Source organism: Paramisgurnus dabryanus, chromosome 17 (genome assembly GCF_030506205.2).
Source record: "Paramisgurnus dabryanus chromosome 17, PD_genome_1.1, whole genome shotgun sequence".
In the NCBI taxonomy this organism is placed as follows: domain Eukaryota; kingdom Metazoa; phylum Chordata; class Actinopteri; order Cypriniformes; family Cobitidae; genus Paramisgurnus; species Paramisgurnus dabryanus.
In genome coordinates this window covers 8,138,491-8,152,319 of record NC_133353.1, presented here as the reverse complement: position 1 = coordinate 8,152,319, position 13,829 = coordinate 8,138,491, and the positions used below count along the sequence as shown (strand labels likewise).

General features: G+C 36.0%; 1 protein-coding gene across 4 annotated transcripts; it reads left to right on the top strand.

The window, feature by feature from the left end:
- Positions 1 to 169: 169 nt before the first annotated feature.
- LOC135736136 (transcriptional-regulating factor 1) lies at positions 170 to 13,797 on the top strand. Of its 4 annotated transcripts, none has more exons than XM_065254925.2 (15): positions 170 to 390; positions 4,093 to 5,526; positions 5,602 to 5,648; positions 6,147 to 6,276; positions 6,540 to 6,701; positions 7,442 to 7,736; positions 8,061 to 8,115; positions 8,667 to 8,803; positions 8,879 to 8,982; positions 9,052 to 9,121; positions 9,307 to 9,395; positions 9,512 to 9,625; positions 10,826 to 10,912; positions 13,083 to 13,267; positions 13,354 to 13,797. In XM_065254925.2, exons 2-15 carry the CDS (start codon positions 4,192 to 4,194, stop codon positions 13,628 to 13,630), a joined length of 3,087 nt encoding a protein of 1,028 aa, XP_065110997.1. In that variant the 5' UTR covers positions 170 to 390; positions 4,093 to 4,191; the 3' UTR covers positions 13,631 to 13,797. The 4 variants fall into 4 exon arrangements, with proteins under 4 accessions (XP_065110997.1, XP_065111009.1, XP_065111012.1 ...); XM_065254937.2 differs by having other exon boundaries at positions 170 to 394; positions 4,096 to 5,526; XM_065254932.2 differs by lacking the exon at positions 170 to 390 and adding an exon at positions 2,102 to 2,320.
- Positions 13,798 to 13,829: the final 32 nt, after the last annotated feature.

The window sequence follows — 13,829 nt, the reverse complement described above, 5'->3', positions numbered from 1 at the left end:
AAAATAAGCAACTTCTGCTATTGATGATAAAAGAAACATAAATAACTGAAGCTAATGATAAAAGTGTCAGTGTTTTATAATCAGATAAGTGTGTTTGTGAGTCATAGTGAAACTGTGTTTAGGGATGTGTTGTTCATGCGGAAGTGTGTGTATATGTGCGTGTTTTTACAGCAGAGGGCATCACTGTATGTTCACTGACTTGCAGTCTTTCAGATGATGGATTAAACTCTTAAAAGCTCGTCTTGTATTTGAGGAAAAGTTACTGGAGCCGCTGGCAGCGCGCGTTCATGTGATCCGCGGGCGAGCTTTCCTGTATCCTTCAGATGAAAGATGCGGGAAGGACTTCAGTGTTTATTCACAACTCTCGTTTCACTTTCCTAATTTCTATCGGTATGTATTTTACTGTAACTTATTGTAAGATGTATTAAAATATATTTGTGCAGTTTATTCATTCGCGGAAGTATTAAAACGCGTTTTAAAGACTCAAGCGATGCTCGCAAATGTAAATGAATGTGTTGGGAATTTTTTACCGCACCCTTTTATTAAATATAGCTTACTTAGGCTACACTTGTATACATATTAATATGCTTCTCCTTCTCTCTTATGCAAATATCGATGCTAATTTTAGTTTAGTTTAATTCGGGTCAGGTTAAAATATGCGACTTGCTGTTTAAGCATCTGCTAAATAAGATAAAATATGCAATAATTAAAAATAATAATATGTTCTACTTGTAAACTGTTTAATGTCCCTAAAATGCTGTAAATGTGTTTAAAAAACTGAATTGCAGATGGTAACAGGATTCAGTTAACAGGTGCAACTTGATCAGATAAAAATTATGATGTTTGAGGTTTTTTATAAGGGCCTCTTCTTTGTATATTGCATTGCAAAACCAACTTGTTAATTTGTTTACTTAATTACCTTTTTAATTTCATAATTATGAGGCCAATGTTTTATTTAACACAAACAATTCTCCACCTTACAGAACAAAGACAAACTGTAGACTATGTGTGTGAGAAATTAAACCTAACTAAAACTAACCTGACCTCATGACATTTAGACACTGTGACACTTTTGAAGTACGGCCGCCACAGCTATGGACTGATCTGGCGAGTATTTATTAAAAAAAAGTTAAAATGTGAAAAGGCTTTAATATGGGTTGTTAAATGCTTTCACCGTGTACAATAGATAGCATCACAGACATTCTATTGGATTTAATGGTTGTAATGGAAACTATAATGCACTGTAAAAAAAACTTTTCTGCCTTAAAATTGTTTGTTAAATCAACTCAGATTTACAAGTCATGTCAACAGAGGTGAGTTGTCACAACTTATTAAATATAGTTGAGAAAAGTCAACTTAATTTTATAAGTTAAAACAACTCAACTGTAGTCATTCTAGTCAAGATAAATAATAGTAAGTTGAAATGACTTGTAAATCTGAGTTGATTCAACAAAAAATTTTAAGGCAGCAAAGTTTTTTTTACTGTGTGGTCTCCGTGGGTCTCTACTGGTATGTGTTGGGTTCTATTGGCGGGACTATTAAATCCAACTAAAATAATGGTTTTAATAGTAATAGCTAATGATTTTAATGCAAACCATTAGAAATTCTCTGATGGTTTATATAGTTTTTTATCTGCAGAGTAATGCGCATAAACACAGCAGCACATACCTGTAATTTAATAACATTCACTATGAAAATGTTTATTAATGCATCAAATCTGTGTTTACCACAAGCACACTTTGACATACATCTCTTACATACATTTCTTATGATGTGCAAGTACAAAATTGTGGCTGTGGTAAAAATGTGTGCCAAAATACGAATACCATAACATTTCATTTATTCGATTAAAAAGTTTTGTGTGTTTGGATGCATCTTAAATTTGGAGAATCTGACAGTATTGTGAAGTAAAATTGAATGCAAAACCAACTAATGTTTCATTTAGATTATTCATTTTCAGTTTAGGAATCTAACAAATGGTTTAGGCAAATAATAGCAGGTTGAGAAAATAGCATGTGGTTAATCCTCAGGAAGCCCCAAAGCTTAAAGAGAAAGATGACATTTCCTGAACTATATTGAACTCGGTCAGGCCTTAAGACATTGATGTTGCTATAAGAGGGCACACGCAGAATTCCTTAGTCAGCAGTTTAAGCTAAACTGACTTCCCATTTTACAATCGGTTTTAAGTTATTGACTTTTATCTCTGCTGTGGTTAGACGTCCGTTTGGCTCGTGCGTGTTTGTTATGATTTAGTTGTGATTCTCTTTGTGTGTCATTTTAAGAGGCCAACCTTTACAACAAAAAAATGGATAACAGAGAGGTAAGAGTTATCATTTATAAGGTAATGAAGCTGATATATTTTACAGATGACAGCCCTTTTGTGTATATAAACAATGTTAGTTTTGTTGTAGCAACTGTACTTAATTATTGCTATGAAATCATTCACTATTAATGGTGCTATTTAAAATCTTTTTGTGATATCATTTACTGAACATATGTGTTGTCTTTCACCGCATCCATTGACCGCATCGAGGGGAGTGGACGGCTCATAAAAGCATTGGATTATATGTTAGAATAGATCTCTGGATATATCAGAAACATATGCGATGCTTGCATTATTAATGTAATTCATTTATATTTAATTCAATACGCACTTTTAACACCGTGCACATACAGTTGTAACAGTTGACAGTCATAAATTAGAGATTCCAGAACTTAACGTTGTAATGCATTACCAAATCCCTGACATACAAAATACGTATTTGATTATGCATTTAACAACTGAGATGATTTAAATCATTTGCATGCAAAATGAAACTAATATGAGGGAAATGCATTTGACAACTGTTACTGTTAGGTGAATGTAAATGTACAGTACTTACAGTAGACCATAAGGTCATGCTTTGATAGCTCAACCAATAACAGTGATGCAATTTTAGAAAACTGATTGAATTGCAAACATACAGATTTTAGCATAATGTTAACAATCTTGATTATGAAAGATTTATGCACTCAAAACTTTAATCATTATTACAGTGAGTGTACTGTAAATTATTGTAGAAAAATGTGCTTAAACTGTCTAGGCACAGCATAACGTTTGTCATACACAAACAAGCGTTGCAGATTTGCACCTTTGAATGGTTCACTTTGATGACCCGTTTCTTTAATAAACGTTATAAGTTCATTTCATCTTGTTCCACTAACTGGTCAAAGTCTGGCATGTTCACACGCTCAGTAAACAGACCTAAGTGAAGATGGAAACTTTCAAAACCACAAAGAGCCCTTGAGCTTTTGACACTCTCTGTGTGTTAATCTGATTCAGAGTTAAACGAATGATCTGTTTTCACACCTAGAAAACAAACTCAACATCTGTCACTCGCCAAACGCACAGAAACATACGCACACCGTTTGGTAAGAGTTTTGGAGAAAACTCAATAATGTCTCTAAGATGTGCAATTCGAGATAAAAATGTCAAATGCTCTACGTGAAAGCTTTCAGCGGCACCAAATCAAAAAAGATGTTTTTATGACACACCAAGATCTTTTAAATAATTAAGATACAGATCAAATAACCATTCTATGTTCTAAACATACCATGTGACAGGAAGCTGGTGTCTAAACTTTATATTCAGATGAATGTAAGAGGAAACCTCAGACTGAGTCATGGTGTGACTTTACTGTATCTACTGTGTGTTAAAAAATACTATATTTTTAGTTTGTTTTGTGGTTGAATACTTCTTAAGGGGAGAATAAAGTCATCTCAGGCGAGAAATAAGTTTTGTACAATTGAACGTGAAACCAGAGTTGACCATTGTAATATGTCTGCCTGTGTGTCGGCCATTTTATATTTGTAGTTTTGTTGTAGTCTTCAGTTGTAGTCCTCTATTGTTGGCCTGCTTTAGTTGTCTCGACTCAATTGTTTTTGTTCTTCAGTGTTTTTGGGTTGGGTTCTGAGTTTTGCACTTATGTTTTTGCCATCCAACTTTACAACTCTATTGGCTGCACAGTATAGAAAAATATCTCTTTATTTCTGATTTGCACTACACTTAATGCATAGTGATTTACAAACTTTTATATTATTTTATTTTTGTAGGAGTGACTTGTTCTTGAAGTACAGAAGAAGTCTGCCCAAGCAATGATAGTCCATCCATTCAAAAGTTTCATTTACAAGACATAACTCAAGCATCTTTTCATGGTGACATCTGAACAATCATGTAACCGCATACTCTCAATCCATTATAATAACGGTAAAAATAGTGTCACCTTAATCATGACAGAAAATCTTTATGAGTCAAATCAGTTCACTAACCACACCAACGGGAACTATTTGTTCCAGCCAAGCCCAGGCGCCCCTCACTATGGTGTACCTAACATAAACTCGATTCACTCATCTCCAATGTCTCCACGTTTTAGTCAAGAGCAAATAACATCTCCTGTCCCTCCAGGACCTGATGTTTCTCCATTGCTCGATATGCCAAACAGCGCTGGGAGTTGGGATTACAATCAGTTTGGAAGGGGATCATCGTGGGGTTCATCTCAGGATGAACTATCTGAAAGCACTGCTGTTTCTCGAATCCACCCCTTCAATGTCAACGAATCGCCGAATTCCAAAGACAACAACCCTCAAAGGTTGGACCCGTTCTCTAAGGCGTTCCCGACCAAGAACATTCACCTCCTCTTTGAAGACGGCAACAGGACGGCTGATAAAAACTCAGAAGACAATCATATGTCAGGTGTCTTCCAATGTGGAACGTTCTCCGATGGATCAGACAGACAACACTTACAGTCTCCCGTTTATAATCCCATGGGTCAAACGCAAACAATAAGTGATCAGACTGGATTTCCTTCATCAGACAATCAAAACTCACTGCACGGCCTTTATCAAAACCACCAGCATTTTAATTATGGATACCAGCAACTCAAACAAAAAGCGACCAATGAGCAAGTAAACCGAGCACTTCATAAACCCCAGAGCTCTTGGTTTCATCAGCACGGCTATCAAAGTCACCTAACGTCGTATCCCATTGGTCTGAACCAACAACAACAGCTTCATCTACAACCCAGAGGAACGTTTTCACATAAAACTCATCTGGACTGTCAGGAGTGTCCGTCTCCAACCTACAGCCACGGTCAAGACTTCAAGACCCCAGAACAGCAAAACTTCTCAGGCCTTCTGTCACCTCACTACCAAGACCAGCAATATATCCATCCACTTTCCCATCAAAACAGTCTCTACCAACACCAGCATTCGCAGGAGCACGTGCAGTCAATCCCTGTAAAGCAATGTAACGTGTTTCACGATGGCCATTTGCCGTCGTACGACAAACACTCTGCACCCAACACGCCTGTGTTTTCTAGTCCCAAAGAAGACCCCCAGTCCGGTTTCAATTTCTCCAATAGAAGTGAAGATATCTGCAGCTCCCATTATTCAAACAAGAGTTCAGGGCTCAATAAAGCCGTTTCACAGACGACTATGAGAGCAGATATATTTTCACATCTACCCTCACATTCAGCTCAGTGGTCACAGGTATCACATTTTGCACTTTACATTACATTACGGTTGTGCGCTACGAGGTTCTCATCGATATCTTTGTCCTTGCAGGCATCTTCAGCTGATGTTCAGGATGAAACTACTTCGCAACATTACAGGTGTGACAATCTGAATCATGTTTTATGTAAGGAATAATCAGGCCCCTGATGGCTATTACACAGCGGGTGTGCATTATTTTTATGAACTGGAGTCAATTATTCTGCTTTTACCACAGTTGAGACATTGTTCGGATGTTTTATTTTTAAGACATTCGACAGGTTTTTGGCTTTAAAATGCTGGACACATTTTTAAGTATCTCATCTAAAGATTTCTTTTCAATTTCTTTCTTTCACTACCACACATATATTTAGGCTTTATTTGCTAAAAATAAATTATTTCCGTTAAATTTGGCATAGTGATATGGAAATGTAATGCGGTCAACAGACCTGAAACTAAGTGTGTGTTTACTGAAAAATAATGCACATCCTTAAAATGTCTGTCAACCAATCAAAATGAAGCATGCAACAGCCTTGTGATATAAGTGTGGATTTAAATTTGTGTTTTAGACTTCAATGAATAATAAGTTCATCTATTAATGAAGTCTGTTTTGGTGCTAGGGCAGAAAATGGGCCCTCGCATCCCAGAATGAGATGCACCGTTTGTAACAGGGAATTTAAAAGCCTTCCAGCTCTGAATGGACACATGCGCTCCCATGGAGGATTTCGAACAAACGCCTCATCCGTTAAGGTGAAACAAGTCTTCAATTTTAACAGTTTACCCAAGAAGTACTATTCTGTAAACATTCACTTACACTCATGTCATTTTAAACTTGGTGCTCCTGTTACTCTGTGATCTTCTGTGGATCACCAATGGGGATGTTTTGATCCATTTTCTGTTAAGCCATCTCCATTTTTGTTTTATGGTTTGCAACAATGAGTGACTAAATAATGACAAAACATACAGTAAGTGGAAACATTTTGTTACGTTGCTTTACTTCTTTGTTTTAACAGAGAGAAGTCTTTCAAACCAATCCCATCATCTTACCCGTGTCAGTTCCTGTGAAGAATTACCAAATCCCCTCCAAACTTAATCTTGGTACTCATTGTCATCAGAAAGATGATGATCGCAGTGTTCAGTCACCCCTCCCTCCTGTGCGGAACCAGCCTTCCTGTGTGAGTTTTGACATTCATAGGTATTTTTAGATTTGGTTTGATAAAACCCCACATAATATTGAAATTGGAGGCCTGTGACATTTGTGTATGTTAGCTATAAGATCTCATTAGTGTGCATGTGTGTGTGAATATACACTGTAAAAAAAGTCCGTAAAAATTTCAATGTTATTGCAGCTGGGTTGCCGGTAATTTACCGTAGATTTACATTTATGTTATTTACTGGCAAGAGTTTGTTCAAAGTTAAATAAATTTTAAATATTAACAAGTCTTTATCTTTACAGAATAAAACTATACAAAAACAGCCTCATGCAAAGCATTCTGGGAACCAGAAATCATCATCAACCTTTTTCTGTTTTTTGCTTCAGATTTTGTTTCCCATAATGTTTTTCTTGATGCTGTTTTTTAGTTTTACTCTGTAAAGACAAAGACTTGTAAATGTTAAATGTTCATTTAACTTTGAACAAAATGTTGCCAGTAAATAACATAAATTTAAATCTACGGTAAATTACCGGCAACTCAGCTGCAATTTTTACGGATTTTTTTTACAGTGTATATGCATATATTTATAGTATGAATACACTAAATATACACTACTGTTCAAAGGGTTTAAAACAATTACTTATTTCACATTCACAATTTTATAATAACAGTAAACACAACAACACTATGACATAACGCAACTGTAACTATAAAGGTGTTTCACATACGGCCATTTATCATACTTCTGTGTGGGATTTTAGATAAAGAGATCCGTCACTGGTGGAGAATGTGGATCTAAACAGGGGAAACCGAGATATCGTCAGTGTTTGGTCCCTCTCATGATTCCTCCGCTCAGTGCCGGTCAGGAGTCCAGAGGTGCTGTGCTTTTCAGAAGTCTGCTAAAAACACCCAGCAGTAGGGGTGATGATGTACCGTACACCCCTCCACCCATGCTCAGTCCCGTACGCCCGGGCTCGGGTCTCTTTAGTGCTGTTAATGGAAGAAGTGTGGGCGGTGGGACAGAGTCTGATGGTGATGTCCTCCACAGCGCAAAAGGTAAGAGTCAATGTCTGCTTTCCATTACTGTAGGCTACACTATGTAACTTTATATTGCATAATTTTACAAACTGTTTTGTTTGAGAGGAATTCCAACCTGATCTCATGTGAATTCGTATTGTATTTTACAACACCATATGATTATCAAAAACTAAACAAAAATTAAACCCTTCTAACCACAACAACACAGGGGTGAAATCAAACTCTACAAAAACTGTGTAGTCGTATGAATTAATACGAATTAGCCACATCATAAAATACAAATAATTTGCCATGAGATTATGTTGGTTATTCATTAATGTTTTATACATCTTTTATTCACAGGTGATCCAGAAAACTCTGCTGTTACTTTAGCACAGAAAGTTGTCAATGTAACACCGTAAGTATTTAACTTCTTTTATATTTAAAAGTGACGTGTGTGATTTCTGTAGTTGCCAGATGTAATTTTATTGGTACACAAATTTATTGGTTGCCAGAAGTTGCTATGTGTTTGTTATTCTAAAAATTTTTACAATCCTCATTTATGAACAACGGCAATAATGATTGGAAAAACCAGAAACAAGAAAAAAACACTCAAAGCAAAACATTCAAGTCGATTCCAACGCGATCTCATGGCAATTCATATGTATTTTACGAGGTGGATAATTCGTATAAATTTGTACGACTACATTCATACATTTTTGTACGATTTGCCTTGACCCCTGTGCATGATGTTGGGTTTAGGGGCGGAGTTAAAGGTGGGGTTTCGTTAATGTTTTTTTATGATAATCGTAAGTTTTTGTAAAAAAATATATTTTAAGATTTCAAACCTATATGCCAACAAACACAAAGCTCACTGCAAATTATTTCAATGTCAGATTGTATGTAATTATTTAACATGGTGACAGTCTCATACTATTAGCCTGTAATTGTAATACATGTTTATTGCAGGCGAATTAATATTGGTGAAGAATTCCAAGCTAAAATCCCAGAAATTAGTCAATCCCCCACAGAGGAAGACTCACATAATGCAGTTCTTCTGTGGATGCCCACCAAAGATCTGGATACCCCTAATAACCAAGAAAAAGGTAACATCAGTGGATTATATTGTGCTAAAAGATTTGTTTTATAGAACTACCTTTGACTTTATTGTCTCATTTTAGTGGACGACCTGTTAAAAATGGCTTGTTCTAGTGTACTACCAGGAGGAGGAACAAACACTGAATATGTCCTACATTGTCTTTTTGAGTGTAGGGGAGATATTATGGTTAGTATGGTTTATTACAACGTTTAATCTGTAAAATGTCTTCTCTAAAATCTCTTCATTGTGTTCCAGAATACCATTGAGAAACTTCTCTTGCCCTGGAGAAACACATTCGGCCCCAAAACAGACTATCATTACGCAGGTGCGTGACCGACCGCATGGTCGCTATTCAATAGACTCTGTATCTAAAAATATTCAAGCTTTTTATTTTAATGGAAATGATCACATCATCTGTATGAATTTCCTCCTGAGGAAGTATAATAAAATTAAAAGCTACATAAAATATTAAATTACAATGATTCCTCTCCCTCATCTCTAATCAACCAGGTTCAGATTTGTGGAGTCCCCAAGAGAAGCGACTTCTGAATAAAGCACTATTACTGCATAACAAAGACTTCTATCTCGTCCAGAAAGTGGTAGTTAGCGCTTTATTTAACAAGTCATGCAGTTATTATTATAATACTGTACATGCATTAGTATTAATCTGTGACTCTGTGGTTTGGTAACTGTGAGAAACCTTTGTGTTTTATAGGTCAAGACTAAGACCATAGCCCAGTGTGTTGAATATTACTACACGTGGAAGAAACGTTTGCGTTTGGGTACGAGAGTTAGTTCAGCTTTGACTACTCCTGTTCAAGATCAGCAGGTGAGTTACTGGCCTGTTTCTAATCAATTACTGTTGTGTTTCTTAAGGTATATTTATATTTGGGTAAATTCGATTAAACCTTTTAAGAACTTGCTTTTAGATTGCAATAGGTTAAAGGGGCTCACATTTCTAACACAGATTAAAAGGGAAAAATAAGAAATTATGGGTCATTTAAACACTTATTTTCTATTAAAAACTACAGTCAAGATTTAAAACAATAATAAAATGCGATGCCTTTGTAGTTTTCTTTCAGACACAAAATGTATGGGTGGAGAGAATTTAACTGAATCACGCAACACGATTTACTAAGTTTATTGGTACAGTATTTGTGGCATCATTTAATGCCTAAAAAAGCACGTCGTAAACCCTATGCTAATTTGCGCTGCTTTTGTGTTGGTCATTATGGAAATGAGATTTTTGCGCCTGTGTTCTTTAACAAAAACCTTTTTTTAAAATGCGCTCTAACGCTAATATATGCTGTTAAATAAATCTGTCCCTATATGTCACTAGATAAAAATAAATTTCTTTTTAGCACCATTATAGTTTAGCATTTTACATTGTTTATTATTATTACTATGTTTTGAGATATTTACTGAAATTTTTTGCTACCACAAACAATGTTTTTTCATTGTTTAATTGTTTTTCATTGTGTTTATTATTGTAGTATCTGTTATACTAGTTTGCTCAAATTTTTATTTATTGTAGGCTATTCAAGTATTTTTTTTACTTTAAAACCAGAATCACCATTGAGAATAATATGAATTACAAAGAAACACAAACTCAAAAGTAAAATGTTTAAATGGTTATAAGAAGTATAAAGTTTAGAGGTGCTAAATTTTCTTGGAAAATAATATATAAAAATAATAAAGAAATAATACACAAGATAATATAAAATTATAAAATGTTACATATATATTATAATTACGAACGACCAATCTGATATATGTATAAAAAGTTTGGGCTGTTGAAGTAAGCGGCGGTTAGATTGTAGGTGTAGTAATTTTAGTTATGCGTGTTACCACAATACACAAATGCCTTTCACAGTTACCTACACTTTAACTCACCCAAAGAATTACTTCACTACTATGGTAATTTTACATTTCAATTTACATCTAATTATTTATCTATATATTGGGTATTATTAATTTATTAGTATTATATTGCTTTCCTATTTTTATGTGTATGTAATTCATGAATTAGGAGGACTGGTCAAAAAGCCTCACGACAGAGCAAGAAACCAAGAGCAAAAGCTCAGACTCCCACACTGTGTTTGTCTGTGAAGTCTCTGTAAGTATTTGTCAGGTATTATACTGCAGTACTGAAACTAGGTGTTTTTTCATTTCCTGTCATTTACTAGTATACACACACTGCACTGCCTCTGCATTCTTTGAAATGTGATGAACTTGCTGGTTTGTGTGGCATATGTGTGCCTTTATGTCATTTTATCATTGTTGGTGTTTGTCAATGCATCACAATTTATACTGTTTATACTAATGATTATCGAGTATGGATCCCTAAATATTAAAGTATTATTGTGCAACCTATCTTTGCAACCTATCGCCATAGCAACGCATTGCATCAGTGCAGCTATAAACATTGAAGTGTTCTTTTAGTAACAGCACAACATCACCATGGCAACAAGGACATGGGTGTCGGAAGCCAATAAAAACTGTGGGTGGGTCCAAAACATTTCCTGGAGTAGAGGCTATTTTAAACAAGTGCTTTTATAGCCTAAAAACCTAGTTTACCTTGTTGTGTCGCGGCCCGGACTGCAACAGGCGAAAGTATTGAAATTTTCGAAAACACAAAATGGCGTTTAAATTATATACTGTAAACTAAATGAGGCAGGTGGAATGGATTTAAGGGAGCAGCAGCATGAAAGTCAAGGCTGTAGCTAAAACGCGAAATGAAGTTTAATTTAATAGTGCATTCCCATAAACTGTACAAATTCTGGACGTAGTGTCGGTGACCGCGCGTCACTGTGCAACACTTGCAGATAACAAAAAATGGGTAAAGAGGCGGGAGGGACAAAAAGCACTAGCCTACCAAGGCGTTTCCACAACGCGTTTTCATTCAGAACACGTGAATTAACTGAAACGGACAAGGAGATCAGTGATTAAATAACGGCTACCGTAGTTGCAACATGCATTTGGAAAAGCGAGGCGCTAGAGAGCACTATTCGTTTGAATGCAAAATACAATTTCAACACTAGATGGGGTAAATCCTACTTATGTCCCTTTAAGAACTTTAAGGCGCTCTAAGGGAATCTGTGTGACGTTACTTTTTGTTGATGTTTGAACTGTTTTCAAACAAACGGAGCGTAGCTAACTCCTCCCCCTCCCTTCCGTGCTTTCATGAACGCGCCTAACTCCCACTCCTTCTTGCCGTTTATTGGGTGGAACACTTTGTTATCGTTTCTGGTGGTAGGTTTGGCCACTTTGTTTTTATTGCAGTTTGTGGAGCCTAGGCTGTCTACAGAGATCGCGTTTTTTTACAGTTTGATCAGCGGACAGGCAGCAACCAGATAGTGAAGAGATATTTGCTGTATGTAACAAAAAATTTGTATGGTCTAAAATGTGTGAATTCGCTTAGAGCACCTTTAATATAATTTAAATGGACGAGTTACAAAAAAATTCACCCCTCCTCACAAAATTAGCTATATAGACCAAAACACAGTTTGTACCAGAATGTAAACATATTATTTTCTGCTTTACAGTTGAGCATTTTAACATGGGGGTCTATGGGAATTGACTCCCTTTTGGAGCCTGTCTCTAGTGGCCCGTCGATGAATTGCAGTTTAACTCACTTCCGTATTGAATTGATCAGAAAGATTGGAAGGTTGCACTTCAGGCATTCCAAGTAAAATGAATTTGACTGTTGGTGCTCTGACAAGTGAACAGAGATATGCGCTAAATTAGTGAAAATTGAGTGGGTACAATTATATCATTGGTCTTAAAAGTGAGTGGGTCTTGTCCCACCTGCATATAATGGTTCCGACGCCCATGAACAAGGGTCATTTACACGTTATAAATAGTAGTTTTCTTCTATCTACCAATGATACTATTAATTTATTTGTATTATATTTTTGATCTATTAATGATACTTAAATGATTCAGTCATGGTTTCAGTCATTTCAAACCTGTGGGCTGATTTATTTCTGTGGGTTATAGTTTGAAGAACATTCATACTAAAACTTGTGAACACATCGTTTGAGCTCCAAAAGCAATAACAGTAGCTTAGTAAATTACTTATAACACTTCATTTATTTCTTGCATGAAACGATTGTCAGGTCTTACTATTGCAAAATTTTTAATATAGTGCACGTATAATATTAATTGTGCTTTTTGGAGCATGGCAAAATCTGTGTTCACTGTAAACTGGATAGTGTTGTGACACAACTTTAATTTTGAGTTGAACTTTTCCTTAAGTTTTATAATGTTAATATTTTTCCTTAAAGCAAATGAACGGAAAACTATGGAACCAGAACAACCTCGGTCAGCTCTGTAGCTCGCCAGCAGAACACAGAGCATCCACGCTGACTCAGTCTTTGGGTTCGGGTTCTGTAAGAAGTTCTCCTTCCAACAGCACCACCAGTGGAGATACAGATTCAACTCTTGTATTTCCCTGCACCGAATGTGGAAAGTAAGCCAGTCAGAAACAGAAACATCACAATACAGTTATGAGTCACAGTGGTTATGATCTGATTCATATTACATCTCATTTCATAGGGTGTTTTTTAAAGTGAAAAGTCGAAATGCCCACATGAAGACACACAGACAACAAGAGGACACATACTTGTGGCAGTTTCCCAGGGTCCATGATCAAGATAACGGGATTGTGACATCTGACTGTCCTATTGCACTAAAACAAGCCACACGCCTTCGTTCTGGTGACGGTACCGCAGAGGAAAACACATTTCCTTTGAATGACATAAGTTCTGTGCAGGAAATCAGTTGCCCATTAAAGACTGTCATACAGAGTCAGCTGGACTATATTACAAGTTAGTCCTTAAGCGGACAAAGTGTAGCACTTATACCAGACTTGTGTAACATCCATATTGGTTTTAAAAGTACATATTGTGCCAGTTTCATCTATATGTTAAAATATTCTCTGAAATCCTGTTAAATAAGTCTCTGTATCACATTTTATTTGAATAAACCTCCAGGATTCTTCTTTCCGTTCATGAAACGTCTTGAACGGTGCT

Bases quoted from the DNA above. Each gene is read 5' to 3' on its own strand.
- LOC135736136 (XM_065254925.2), top strand. From the start codon at position 4,192: ATGGTGACATCTGAACAATCATGTAACCGCATACTCTCAATCCATTAT. The intron at 6,277-6,539 runs GTGAAACAAGTC...TTGTTTTAACAG, and splicing joins CAAACGCCTCATCCGTTAAG to AGAGAAGTCTTTCAAACCAA. The intron at 6,702-7,441 runs GTGAGTTTTGAC...GTGGGATTTTAG, and splicing joins TGCGGAACCAGCCTTCCTGT to ATAAAGAGATCCGTCACTGG.